Source organism: Acanthochromis polyacanthus, chromosome 20, assembly GCF_021347895.1.
Source record: "Acanthochromis polyacanthus isolate Apoly-LR-REF ecotype Palm Island chromosome 20, KAUST_Apoly_ChrSc, whole genome shotgun sequence".
NCBI classification, from domain to species: domain Eukaryota; kingdom Metazoa; phylum Chordata; class Actinopteri; family Pomacentridae; genus Acanthochromis; species Acanthochromis polyacanthus.
Genome location: NC_067132.1, coordinates 17,084,976 through 17,097,813, shown reverse-complemented (window position 1 = coordinate 17,097,813; position 12,838 = coordinate 17,084,976). Strand labels below are relative to the sequence as shown.

The window sequence follows — 12,838 nt, the reverse complement described above, 5'->3', positions numbered from 1 at the left end:
TAATGGCAGCCATTCATTAATTTGATCAACCACTTTAGCAGAGATTATTAATCAGATGCTTATTTAAATGTCACCGCTGAGCAACTGGGAGGAAATGAGGCCACTGGGAAATTGTGTGTGGGCTGCCTGTCTGCATGTGTGTGGACATGTTCAGTTCCTGGAATATTGCCTCACAATGATACCCATGGACTCATTCATATGCTGTTTTGTGTACACTGGGTGCAGCAGCTAATACTGAAGGGATGTGTAGCAATGAAGCTTAATGTTCAATTCCAAATGAGACGTATTGTGTCTCATTAATAAAACATTGTGTTGTGCCTGTAATATGAAGAGCAATACGATACTTGTGGGACTGTACAGTTATTAGAAATTTACATCTCCTGACAGCTCTGCAGTACTCGTTTCATTTCGGCGTGTGGGCCTGAAGGATGTATATATATATATAAATAAATGATCTCCCACTCCACAGCCAAACAAGGCTAATCAGGAGCTCCTCATCATTTGTTTGCGAGTATTTTCACTGGAACAAATTTGTTTCAGGAATTACCATCGCCACTCTGCTTGTAGTATTAACATGTTTTTGAAGAAATGTAATGAGCAAATTTGAGCTGGCATTCTGGGGGCGTCTGCACAGCCTGTACATATTTGTACAGCTGCACATTTTTTTGTTGTTCCGTCTCTGTGCTTCAGCGCATTTAGTTTGAAATGAAATAATGGATACATTAAAGTCTCTGCTTAAATTTGACTAGGATTACATCAATATGGAAAGAAATGTGTGGGAGGTATAAGCCTTTTACACACACAGTGCAAAGTTTAGGGGTGTGAAAGTGAAAACAAGTCAAACTAAATTATCATATTCATTATTTTGAGGAGAAACAGTTTGTTGATGACTATCAGTAGTAGTCACTGTGGGTTATCTTCACATGTGATGCTCTACCAGGCCTTTACTGCAGTTACTTTCTTCACTTTTATTCTAGTCTTAAGCAGCTGGAATAAAGCTCAGTTAGACTGAGATCAGCTGACTGATTGGCCAGTTGTAGCTACTCCACCTCTTCCATCTCTTTATTTGCTTTGGTCATATGCTTAAGACTGCTATTCCTCTGAAAGATGACATTCGGTGAGTTTTTTGGCTGGGTCTAGAAAACTACCACATAACTCTGCATTCATCCAGTTTCCTCCGTCAGCATTGAAATCATAAATAGTGTGCCAGTTCCATTGGTCATACATTCTGAAAATGTAACCGAGTCATCGCCATGTTAAATAGATGAAGAATGATTTGGGTCATGAGCCGCTTTGCTTTTCTTTTTTGTTCCCGCAACTCCACCACTTTCTCTTTGTACGTTTTTGCAAACTGCAACCCAGCCTGTCTGTTTTTGTGGTTTGCATCCTGTGTTGAATCCTCTGAGGTTCTGATTGGGAAGTCGTCTACTGATCGCTGGAAAGGGGACATGTACGGCAACATCCTGGGGAGCATTCTTGGTTTGCTGTCTTAATGAGGTTTTTTGTCATCGTGCAAATAATTTTCTGGTCATCCAAAACACATGTGCTCCTTGTCCTACCCATTTGCACCTTCTGTTTTAGAATGAACTATACCTTGGTGTGCCTTCATTATTTGCAAGGTCACATCTTTATGCCTCGTATTCACAGATCTCCATCTAAATCATAACTCTAAACTCTTTAATAATGTCATATGTGAGCTCTGTAGCCATGTGTTCAATTCATTTTGAACCTCTAGACTTTGGATATCATGGGTTAAAAAGTGTCTATATCACACAGTTCTTTAAATATTGTTGCACACTGACTCAAATCAAAGCAAAGAGCCGGAAGTGGCACTTAACTCGAGTGTCTGTGATTTTATTTACAGTTGAATGAGAAGCCTGACGCACAAGAAATGTGTAACTGTTTGCTCTATTTCTATGCGTCACTCAGGCCTGACTAGCATTGTTTTTAGATATGTGTGTACGCCTGTTGTACATAGCCATAGTGCAATGTAGTTAATTCAGTCAGGATTATGTGTTGGAAGTGTTTTGATCTTCAAGTAGCTCAATGTGTGGACGGCGCATGTAGGGCAACTCAAAGTCTGTGCCCTGGGTTTTGAAGTAAGCATTTCTGTGTTGCAAAGGGCAAATACAGTAAGCCCCAGAAGATTACACTCTTAGTCGAGCTTTATGAAGAGAGGGGTGGGTGTGGCCATGTGTGGATGTGCTCTGAATTCAGTCTGCTCGGGCAAAGGCATTTGTACAATGCAGTGCAGAAAGCTGGCACCACTGAGAAGCTGCAGTGAATACAATGGCAGCAGAGAACACAATTGTTCCACATGTCAGCATGCCGTGCTTCCTGTGGCATGTTAAGTATTAATTATGGTATTTTTTCTTTCATACAAATGCAACATACAGTATTACATGTTTGCGCCGCAATCAGATTTTACCGGTTTGCCTGAGCTGAGCGGTGCAGCTTATAAAACACGGGGTTAAATCATCTGTTGTTGAAGGAGTGCACCTTCTTTGTGCAGTTCATCAATCATTTTATCAATCCGTGTAATTGATTGGATCGATTAATCAAGGAGGACAGAGAAGGAGAGGAGGTGATGGATGGCAGGAGAGATGGAACCCAGCTGATTGAGATTCCAGAGCTGTAGTCTTAAAGGTCAGGGGTCACCTACAAGGCATTTATAGGCAGAGCAGCCACTTAGCGGGACCTCTGTTGCCATGTTAAGAACAGCCTTCATCAAAGGTGAATGAATGTGCATTAGTGTGCACGTGTGTGTGTGTGTGTGTGTGTGTGTGTGTGTGTGTGTGTGTGTGTGTGTGTGTGTGTGTGTGTGTGTGTGTGTTCTTGTACTTGCTACATGGTGAGTACCATTTTCTGCATTTAAATATCAAAGTGAGAACATTTTTACAAAGTGAGGACATTTTGGCCGGTCCTCACTTTAAAACAACCATGTTTGAGGGTGAACACTTGCTTTTAGAGAACAGGTATGAATTGAGGTTTGGTTAGGGTTAGGGTAAGGATTAAGTTTAGGCAATCAGTTGTGATGGTTAAGGTTAGGGTAAGGCTCTAGGAAATGCATTACGCCTATGGATGTCCTCACTAAGATAGAAGTACAAACGTGTGTGTGTGTGTGTGTGTGTGTGTGTGTGTGTGCGCACCTCCATACGTGCATGTATTCCTCTTGGGTTGCTTGGCCTTGTGATCGTGGTGGGGTAAGTGATGCCAAAGCCCAATAATAAATCTCTGGTACAACCAGCATAGATGACCTGAAGGTCACTGTTTCATTAACTGTCTTCCTCTTTGATTTTCTCATCCCTCACGCCTGTCTGCTTCCCCACCTGCCTAACTGCCCACTACACTCACCTACAGATGCTCTGAAAGGCAAAATAGACGTGGATATAGAGGAGGGAGGTTTTGTTCAGTAGTACAGCTGGACATGCTTAACCTGTACATACTGTTCATATTCTATGCCTTCACAGTATGGTCCATGTCAATTTTGACCTCACAGTAAGTATTTAAACCAAATTTTAAACTATAGCTCTATTTAGAATGTCTAAATAGCCTATGTCACATTAATAAATGTATGATTAATCCTTAATAAATGTTTCAGGGAGCAGGGAGAGTGTATATTTTAAGTTTTACAACACTCGTTTTTGGGGAAGAATATCTACTATTACACAGTATCATGTCCTGTTTTACATAAGACATAGCCTGTTTGGATGTGGATTTTGCTTTGTTCCAGTCTTAATGCTAGGCTAGCTTCATCATCTCTTTATAGGTGCATATTTAACTTTCAAAAATGGGAGTGTTTTTACTTTTTTTTTTTTTTTTTTTAAATTCTAAGCAGAAACGAGGAACGACATTACACCACATGCCTAATAATCTGTAAGACCCCATCATGCTGCCACATCAACTCTGGCCTATGGAGCCATGGATGTGGGACCTCTAGGGTGTCTGAAACTGGGATACTGACAGGGGATCCTGAGGGTGCTGTAATTTATGGGGTGGGGCCTCCATACAAGTTTTTTATGGCACGTCCTACAGGTGCTCGATCAAATTTGGATGTGGGGAGTTACTCTTTGCATTCTTTATTAAAAACCAAAAAACATTCCTGGGCAGTTTTCGTGGTGATGCAGGGCGCATTGCCCTACTGGTGTTGTTCCTGACTGGATATGCATGGTTGGGAAGAATGTTTAGATGGGTGGTAGTGACATCCACATCAATGTCAGGCCCCCAAGTTTCCCAACAGAACTGTGACAAATATCAGTGTCACTCAGATTACGTGTTAATGTTGTGGCTCGTGGAATTACTAAAATGTCAAACTGTTAATAATTGATTAATTGTATCATTCTTTTTTTTCAAGCAAAACCCTCAAATAATGCTACTACTTCCAGCTATTTCGAGTTTGTTTTCTTGGTGTTTCATAGGGTTTTGGCTGTGGGGCAAGAGGAAATCGACAAAATTAACATGTCAGTTTTAGTTAAACTGTGATTTGTGTTTTTAGCTCATTTGTAACAACTTATAAAGAAAAAAGTAATTGATTTGTTGAGAAAACAAGATTAAAATGATCATATTATCCATTGTTTTAACGGTTGTGGCTTGACTGTTGCCTACAAATGGCCACTTCTGAGGCTAAGAAATATATGAAATCACGGAAGTACCCAACTGGACAGATCAAAGTAAGCATAGTTAAAGCCTTTTACAACAACAAAAAAAAAGCAAAGAACAGTTTGATCTCAATAGTGAATTTAAATGATTTTTAAAGCTGTGTGTGGGATTATTTTTTTGTAACCAATCCATGCCAATTTTTGGATTAGGCGCAGTCAGGCGCTGCCAAGATGATGATGGGTAGAGCCACCATCCCAGCTTGCAAAACTGCTTTTCGAGAAACTTATGGGTGACATCAGGGATGACTTGTTAATCTTACTACACAGTCAATGGTTTTCAGACCTACATGTACAGTTACAAGTACAAAGCCACATAAAAAGGCACTCATGAGTCACATTTAACTGTGAATGAAATCAATATTGTCTGAAAATTAAAAAAAAAAATCAAACAGCCTTGAATCAGTTCTGTAGGAAATAATGGAAAAGGAATGAATGTCTGTGTTTTTCTATTTCAAGAGAAAAAAAATCACTTAGTGTTGAAGTACACAACTCCTCGAAGCACCTCTTCAGATGGAAAGTGGCAGCGTGGGTGGATTTGTTTGAACTCTACAAGCACAGCAATGCTTTCCCCAAAAGACAAAAAAAAAAAAGTTGTTCACTACCACTTAGCTGTCCAAGGCCAGAGGAGCCACTTTAAAAATTGCACGGTATTCCCCATTCAGCTTTTTATAGATTGAATCATTCGAGCCTTAGTTGAAAGCAACAATTAATCAGAAGGGAAGTGTAGTAAAAGCCTCGAGAGAAACTCCCGAGTACACTCTAAGCACGTCTCCTGACTGCGGCTGTGTTGAATGCTTTACTGTCCCGTACGGTGTTAAAGCGTCAAGGAGAGAGGGCTTTCTGCAGCCCTGCTAGATTTGTCACCGGTATTCAACAGGCTCTGTTTCTTTTCTCCATAGGGCTAGTTAGCCTCTTTTGAATCCCCATGAGAGCACGGCTAAGATCAGGCCAAGAATCTCTCTCCTTTGATTATAGGTTTTATCTAGCGAGTGTCATCATCAAACACACCAAATGCTCGTCCCCTCTCATCCACCATTTCATTCACTTTCTTTTTTGTCTCATCTGGTGTTTGTTGCCAGGCATACGCGACGTGTTCTTCATGTCCGGTGTACACACAGTGAAGCTCTGACTCATGTCTAGACAGAAAAATTAGGGCATACATACAGACAAGGAAACGGTGACATTTAGGCACGGTGTTCATGCTGTGCAATCAGACCTCATTTTCCACACTGAGCTCAGCCAGTGGTAGCCATGTCTCGATTTGGCAAGGAACAATCAGATTTAATGTGAAGCCTTTTTTTTGTGTGTTTCCTATTTCTGCAGGATCTGTGCTGCCCGGAGATCACAGCAAATGGCATATCTTTGAAAGCACAACTGCTCGGGCTCCAGGCAGGAATAGAATGAGATCAGCAGGAATGTATTTAATGCTGTGGAGGGGTGTTTGCTTTGGTTTTTTTTACTTCAAAAACAATGCTGTGGCATGGTGACAAGAGGACATGGTGCCATTAGAACAATATGCTAGCTCTGAAAAATAGCCAGAGAATGGTTGTCCTCTGGCTGCTTCAGGATTTGCCATCATTATTTCCTTTTATGTTATTGAAAAGTCAGACAGATCTATTTGCACTAAGCTCCTCATAGGGCAATTTAATTTTAAATTGAATTCCGATCATACCTCATATTAATTTGAAAGTCATTTGTGCTGTACAGGGTTTTGTATTTGAAAGTCTGCTAGACTGTGATGGGCAAAAGCACACGAACCTCCCTCCACACCGCACACGCTCACAGAAGTGATGACGTGAAAGAAGAGCGAGATTGTTCAAGAGTCAATTTCTTTCTTGTGTGAAGTCATCTGAAGAGTGATATTGAATCTTTGGGGATGGGAGACCAGACTGTGATGTTGCAGTAGCTAGGAGGGGGTAACGTACCTCGGTGGGGGCAGGCCCGTTGATGTAATTTATTGCAACATTATACAGAAAACACTGCTTAATACCTTTCGCTCCGAGCTGACTTTCAAAACTTTACCCGACACTTGTCTTTTGCACTCAGCTAACAAAATGAATTGCTTGGCTTTAACTTTATTTTTGTGTTCTGAATGTGCAAAAGTTCGGATAAGGATTAGATTCATAGTCCCGATGGTCTGCTAAAATTTTCTAAAAGGACATTGTAATGTCTTTTCTCTCCCATTTGTCTCTGTTAAGCCTCGGTTCTGTTTTGTTCTGACGCTGCTAAATGAAACGAAGATAAGACTTAAACTTATGTGGGTAGCTCAGCAGAGTTCTTACTTATATTCAATAGGTCAGATTGAAAAACATAATCCCTTCTGTGTTGCCATTGAGACTTACAGTGTCATCTGAACTGTAAGTAAATACTGACACGACCTTGCTGTCACGGCTGCATAGTTGGAAAGACCGTTACGCCTCCCAGAAACAACAGGTGTCTTGATTTCAAACCATAATGGGGGTTTTCACAGCTACTTTGAACGAGGAAAATGGATCTGGTGTTATTATGCAAAACATAATTACACCAAATTACTGTAAAGCACAGCTGCAAATTTGACTGGCTAAAACACTGAATGTAACCCCAGGAGAACAGCATGAGGGTTTGACCTTGATCCTCTAAATTTGCTTGGAAAGGCTTTATTGCTGTAATTCAGGCTGATCCCATATTTTGACCAATTCAGCTCTTATGAAGGAATTTTACATAATTTTAGATCAGTAGAGATACTGCAGTGAACTCATTCTCTACATTTGTTTAGCATTAAAGCGACTGAGAGCTTGTTTTTGCATTTTGCTCTCTCTTTAATGCACTGTCCTTTCATAGACATGCACATCATTGGGATGTATTTCACTGCACATATACATAACTGTAAAAACCCAAGACATATAAAGTTTAAGTACTCTATTTCTTTTGTTTTACATGCATGTAACATGTCATATTGTGGTAGCGTTTTAGCAAATGTAGCACCACCACTTTGGTCTAGACTCAAAATATGTGATTACAATCAAACGCAATCTAATTCTTTTGTATGATCCATTTTATATACTTTGGTTCTTTGGTTCTCTGTGATTGCTCTACACTTCGGTTTATGAGTGCATGCTCATAAGAAAACCCCCATTCTCTGGCAGATTCAGGGCAGACATGATTGTGCATGAATGTGTGCAGCCCAAGTAATGTGACCCTCCAGCCTTTGTGTTTCTGTTTCGTTGTTGGATTCAGCAACTTCCACCGTGATTTCAACTCCTAGTGCACCAAAACAAATAGTAGTTACTGGATGTAACTCACTTCTACAAGCATAAATACAATGGAGGGTTTGTTGTCTTCGCCTATTAGGGGAATTTTACATTGTTGACAGCAATGTTGGAGTGGAGCGGACTTAACCAGAACATCAAGAAGGCAAAAAAAAAAAGATCCATTTTGTCTAAGATTGGTTGAAGTCAATCAGCATTTAGTCCTGCACAACAGTTTTTCATGGCTGTACAGGAATATCTTCCCATCAAGTGGGCACTTTTTTCTCCCACAGAAAGAGGTTCAGCCTGGGCAGTTTTTGCGGTCGGAATAAGCAAAAAGGTTCAAGCCTCACTAAAAGAACCCAGAAGTTCCTGTATTGGAAAATGGCTCAGTATTAGCATTTAGCCTGAAGAACTGCTGTGTCAAAGTACAACCACATGCAGCTGTAGGTATGACACTGTGCTCTTGGCCTTGTTGGTCTGCTCATGCTTATGTTTTTTTAATAAGTGTATTTGTGTATTAATTTTTTAATAAGTGTATTAATATGTATAACATATTAGTTTTTGGTTATGGAGAGAAATCAGTCTACTGAATGGAAAATGGTGGTGTCAAAGTCACACTACTAATGGTCTAGTTGTAGGTTTCGGCAGCAATTAGTCGGTCCTTTTTTGTCTCACTTCTTCCCCGTGATTTGTGACATTAATAGCACCGATGTTTGGAAATGCAGAGTGCAAAAGTCTTTAAAAATGTTCAACAATCATAATAATTAGTGGTTTCCTCGGGAGAATCTCAGATTCAGGAGCTTGTGACCTTCAACCACCAGTTTTGGGCTAATATGACAACAGCTTCCAGCCACAGAAGGAAGCCTTTAAGGGTGCCAAAATAATTTAGAAGGGAGGACAGTAATTTGTTGTCTTCGCAGGAAGTTCCCCGGCACATTGTTACACCTGGTTGTTTTTGCCTCTGTGAAGATTCTGATTTTGTAATCATGTATTAAAAATGAATGCCCTCTCTTCCCTCGCCCCTCTTCTGCTCTCTCCACAGATCCAGACTTTGCAGACTTAGGAGTACCCCCACCTCTCCCCTGTAGGTATACTCCTTCTCTCTCTCTCGCTCTCTCTCTCTCTGCCTCAGTTTCTTCTTTTGCCTCTTTCTGTTTCATTTGTATTTACATTTACTCTGTCTCTCAGCGCTCTATTTGTCTCACTAAAACCTATTTATACTGTGTTTCCTCCACTTAAATACATACACATACATATTGAGCTTTGGTTCTCTAATCTTTGCAATGTGCCGTATTTGTGAGTCCGTGTTTGTCGACTTGAACTGCACATGTGCATATATGTGTGTGTGTGTGTGGATGCCTGTGTTTGTGTGTCTTTATGCATATGTGTGTGTTTCAGCCTGTCAGTATGACATGGTTGGTCCAGAAGGTATCGTTGAGTCTCATCAGATCACCAGAGACGGGAAGGCGGGTGCCGCTGAGGCCGTCGACTGTAAATGGTACATCCGTGCTCCGCCGCGCTCCAAGGTTAGTGACATCATCCGCGCTTACCATCCAACTGTGAATCTGATGTAAAGCCAAATTTTGAAATGTCACATAAAATAAACCGAAAGTGAAATTGTGTTCCCATCAGCTGGGTTGGTGACAGCTCAACACGGTTACATCAGAAAGGCTGTTATTTCGCTGACAAACACTGCGGGTCTGTCATTACCATTCCTTGTGGAAATTTTTTTGCAGCTTCTATTGAGATATTGAGTATATTTTTCTGTTTAATTAGCTATTTCCATTCAGTATTTCTCCACGCATGCGGCAAGATCACGGGTTGCATCAGGAACCTTTGATATTGCATGTGGGTTTGTCTGCAGCTGTCAGCACTAACCCGACGTGAGTGTTTGTGGCTGCGGGGGTACGTGTTCCCCCCGCTAGGGTCAGACAGATAGGCAGAAGGGTTTACTCGGGGTCAGGTCCATTTTTTTAATCAGTGCACTGTTGCCAAGAGGGATGGAGGGATGGAGGGATGGAGGGAGAAAGGATTGACAGATAGAAGGAGGGGAGTGAGGGTGGACTGGACAGACAGAGGGAGGCAGGGAGTGTTAGTGCTGATGAAATAGTGTTGCCATGCGGTTTGACCCTGAGGCCGGCAACAGCCTGCGTTTGTTTTCTCTGCCAGTGTTCTGGACACAACCCTGCATGCATATTCAGATATAGCCATGCATGCTCACACATTCACATGCACACCTTTGCTCCAACCCCTGAGACATACCAGACATGCTTCCTTATCTACTGCAGGTGCCTGTGCCGCATTAATGCTATGGGATTAAACATTTCCCGAGGGCAGAGCAGCTGTGCAGGAAAAGGCCACAATTTATAAATGCTACAACTTCCCATATGAGTCTATATGGCTTCATCTTATACGCACTTACAAAGTCCAGTCCATGACTGCAGTATATCTGCTGCTCAAGTAGTGTTCTGAGCCCATTCGCAGGGTTTGATTAAATAGAAAGAGACCACTATTTTACTTTCACTTTTATGGCAAGAACAATTCTTTCAAGGACAGGAAATATTGTGAGGTCTGCATTTTTAAGCGCTAAAAGGTTTGGTCTCATTTGTAACACTGTAACTGTAAATGGTGAGGTTAAATAGACCTGCATTTTATGTTGAAATGGCTTTGGGATGCTCTTAAAGCCAGTCAAACATTTTATTCTGACATTTTAGCATATGTGAGTGTATTTAAAATTTAGATTAGAATAGCTTTCTTTGACAATAATGCTGCCATTAACTATTGCAAAAGTGACTCACTGTATAACTTTATGTTAGTACGTTCCTGAATGTGTTCTCCTGTTATTCCTCTGAGTGAGTTAGGACAGAAACAGTGTCAGCTTAACCGTATAACTATGTGTTCCACTAATTCATGCTTGTTATAGTTACTTGATGTTATTTGTCTTACTTTGTGACCACCATAGAGATGTTTTTAAAGTTATACAGTACACATTAGCAAGGCTATTAAGCTGTGTTCTATCCCCGATGAAAAGTGCGATTAGGCTCGAAGTATTTTTTGATTTATTTATTTTTACACAGGTTTTTTTGTGCTGAGCTGCAGGCTCTGGTGCTGTACACAAACACATTGGCTTACAATGTGACTGGATGATAACACTGGTGTGACTGTGATTCATGGCCATAGCACTTCTTCTTATCTGGCATATTCTTTAGGTTGCATTTTTCCTCGGAATGCCCTTGTTTCCCTTCAGAAAGGACCTTCGGATTCAGCTGCTTCAAAACCCCAAGGCCACAGGATCCATAAGACTGTCTACCTGCAGACCTTTTCTTGATCATCAGCACTCATGTGAAGCCATCCAATAAGTGTTGCATTGAAACAGGCATTAGGAGGGACCTTGGCCCCATTTAAACTTCACGGTCGATTCAAAAATGTGGCATTGATTTCTCAGTCCCTCTAAATGGAGTGCGTATGTCTGCCAGTATGTTGCTTATATTGTATTTTTCGTACATCACATGTATGCATCCACGTGTGTGTGGCCAAGAACTGGTTTGTGCATGAAAGAGCGACAGAGCTAGCCATCCTGGCAGTATGATGTATTTCACTTGGTCTGAATGAGCGTCATATTTCACACTGCAGAAGAGCCTCACAGGGCAAGTCATGGGCCAAAGGCTGACAACCAATTGGCACTGACGGACAAGGCAGAAAATAAAATTTTTAGTACAAATCTATCTTCAGAGACACGCAGTCCTGAAGCTCTCACCTGCACCGCGACTGTTCACGCTCAGTTACACATGAAATATGTAAAACCTACAGTGTCCCTCTTTGTCTGCTTTGGTTCCTCACTTCCAGTCGCTTTCTCAAACACACACACACACACACACACACACACACACGCAGACTCACATGCTACTGCAGTGAAGGCGATGTAGAGAATGCCGCCACCACCGCCGCTCCCCCAGCACTGTGTACGTGCATGCGTAAGGCTGCACATTGTGCAGAGCAGGGCGTTCATTTCCCTGTGCTGATACAGTACTGCACTGTACCCAGTGTGCCAGAAACAGCAGAGAGATAATGACATCCTATACCGGAGGCTCTAATTAGACTGCACCGGAGCACTCCAGAGAAAAAAGAGGAGAAGAGGGTACAGAAGAAGAAGAGGAGGAATGAGAAAGGAGGGGATAAGGGAAACAGATAGTTAATAATGCATGTTATCAAATATCCAAATGTATAGGGATGGAGTTTAGAGGTGGGGTTGGCAGATGGCAGAGAGAGGGATGGCATTAAAGGTAAAGACAGAGGAGACATACCTGCAAGTAAGCAGTTATGACCATAGCACTGCACCAGTTTTAAAGCCATGACGTTTTTAGTATACACCACCATATGTCATTTATTTTTAGCTTGTCCTGCTAATAGATGTTTCAGAAACTACCCTGAAAAAACAAGTAATTAGCTTGCACTGATATTCAAAGCAAAATGCTCAATAAGATGTCACCTTTCAGGTATAATAGTCTGCATGTGTTTGCAATAAAAAAGCAAATAGTGAGTTAATTTGGAAGGATAAAGATACAATCAGTGTTTCAGTGGTGACAATTGGACACTAAATTTACAAAACTGTCAACTTGTCTGCTTTTCTAGTAACTCTTCTCCCTCTTGGTATTACGGTGTGGACAGCTGTCCAAACTCGGCTGACAGCTGTTAGTTGTATAGAGGAATATTTTCAGCCGTCTAATCAGTTAGTGTTACTTTCCACACACCATTTGTGTCCTGTCTGTTTTACACAGTCTGTATTTTTCCACCACGCTGGCCTGCACTGTCTGACACCTTCCGCATCTTTTCATGGAGATAATGGTCAAAATATAGGCATTCATTGTGACTGTAATGAGCAGTGCGCAGTTTTACGGGCACCTTTTAGCAGTAGACAGAACATACTCTTCCCCCTTCAGTGATGGATTT

General features: G+C 41.3%; 1 protein-coding gene across 4 annotated transcripts in view; it reads left to right on the top strand.

The window, feature by feature from the left end:
• neto1l (neuropilin (NRP) and tolloid (TLL)-like 1, like) overlaps positions 1-12,838 on the top strand; it is an 81,235-nt gene that overhangs the window by 47,021 nt on the left and 21,376 nt on the right. For all 4 annotated transcript variants that reach the window (XR_002596138.2, XR_002596139.2, XM_022203945.2 and 1 more), the window contains exons 5-6: positions 8,931-8,972; positions 9,287-9,414. Coding sequence is in view for 2 of the 4 variants with exons in the window: in XM_022203945.2 (XP_022059637.1) it covers positions 8,931-8,972; positions 9,287-9,414 (170 nt within the window). In the remaining 2 variants the exon portion in view is untranslated. The remainder of the gene's footprint in view (positions 1-8,930; positions 8,973-9,286; positions 9,415-12,838) is intronic.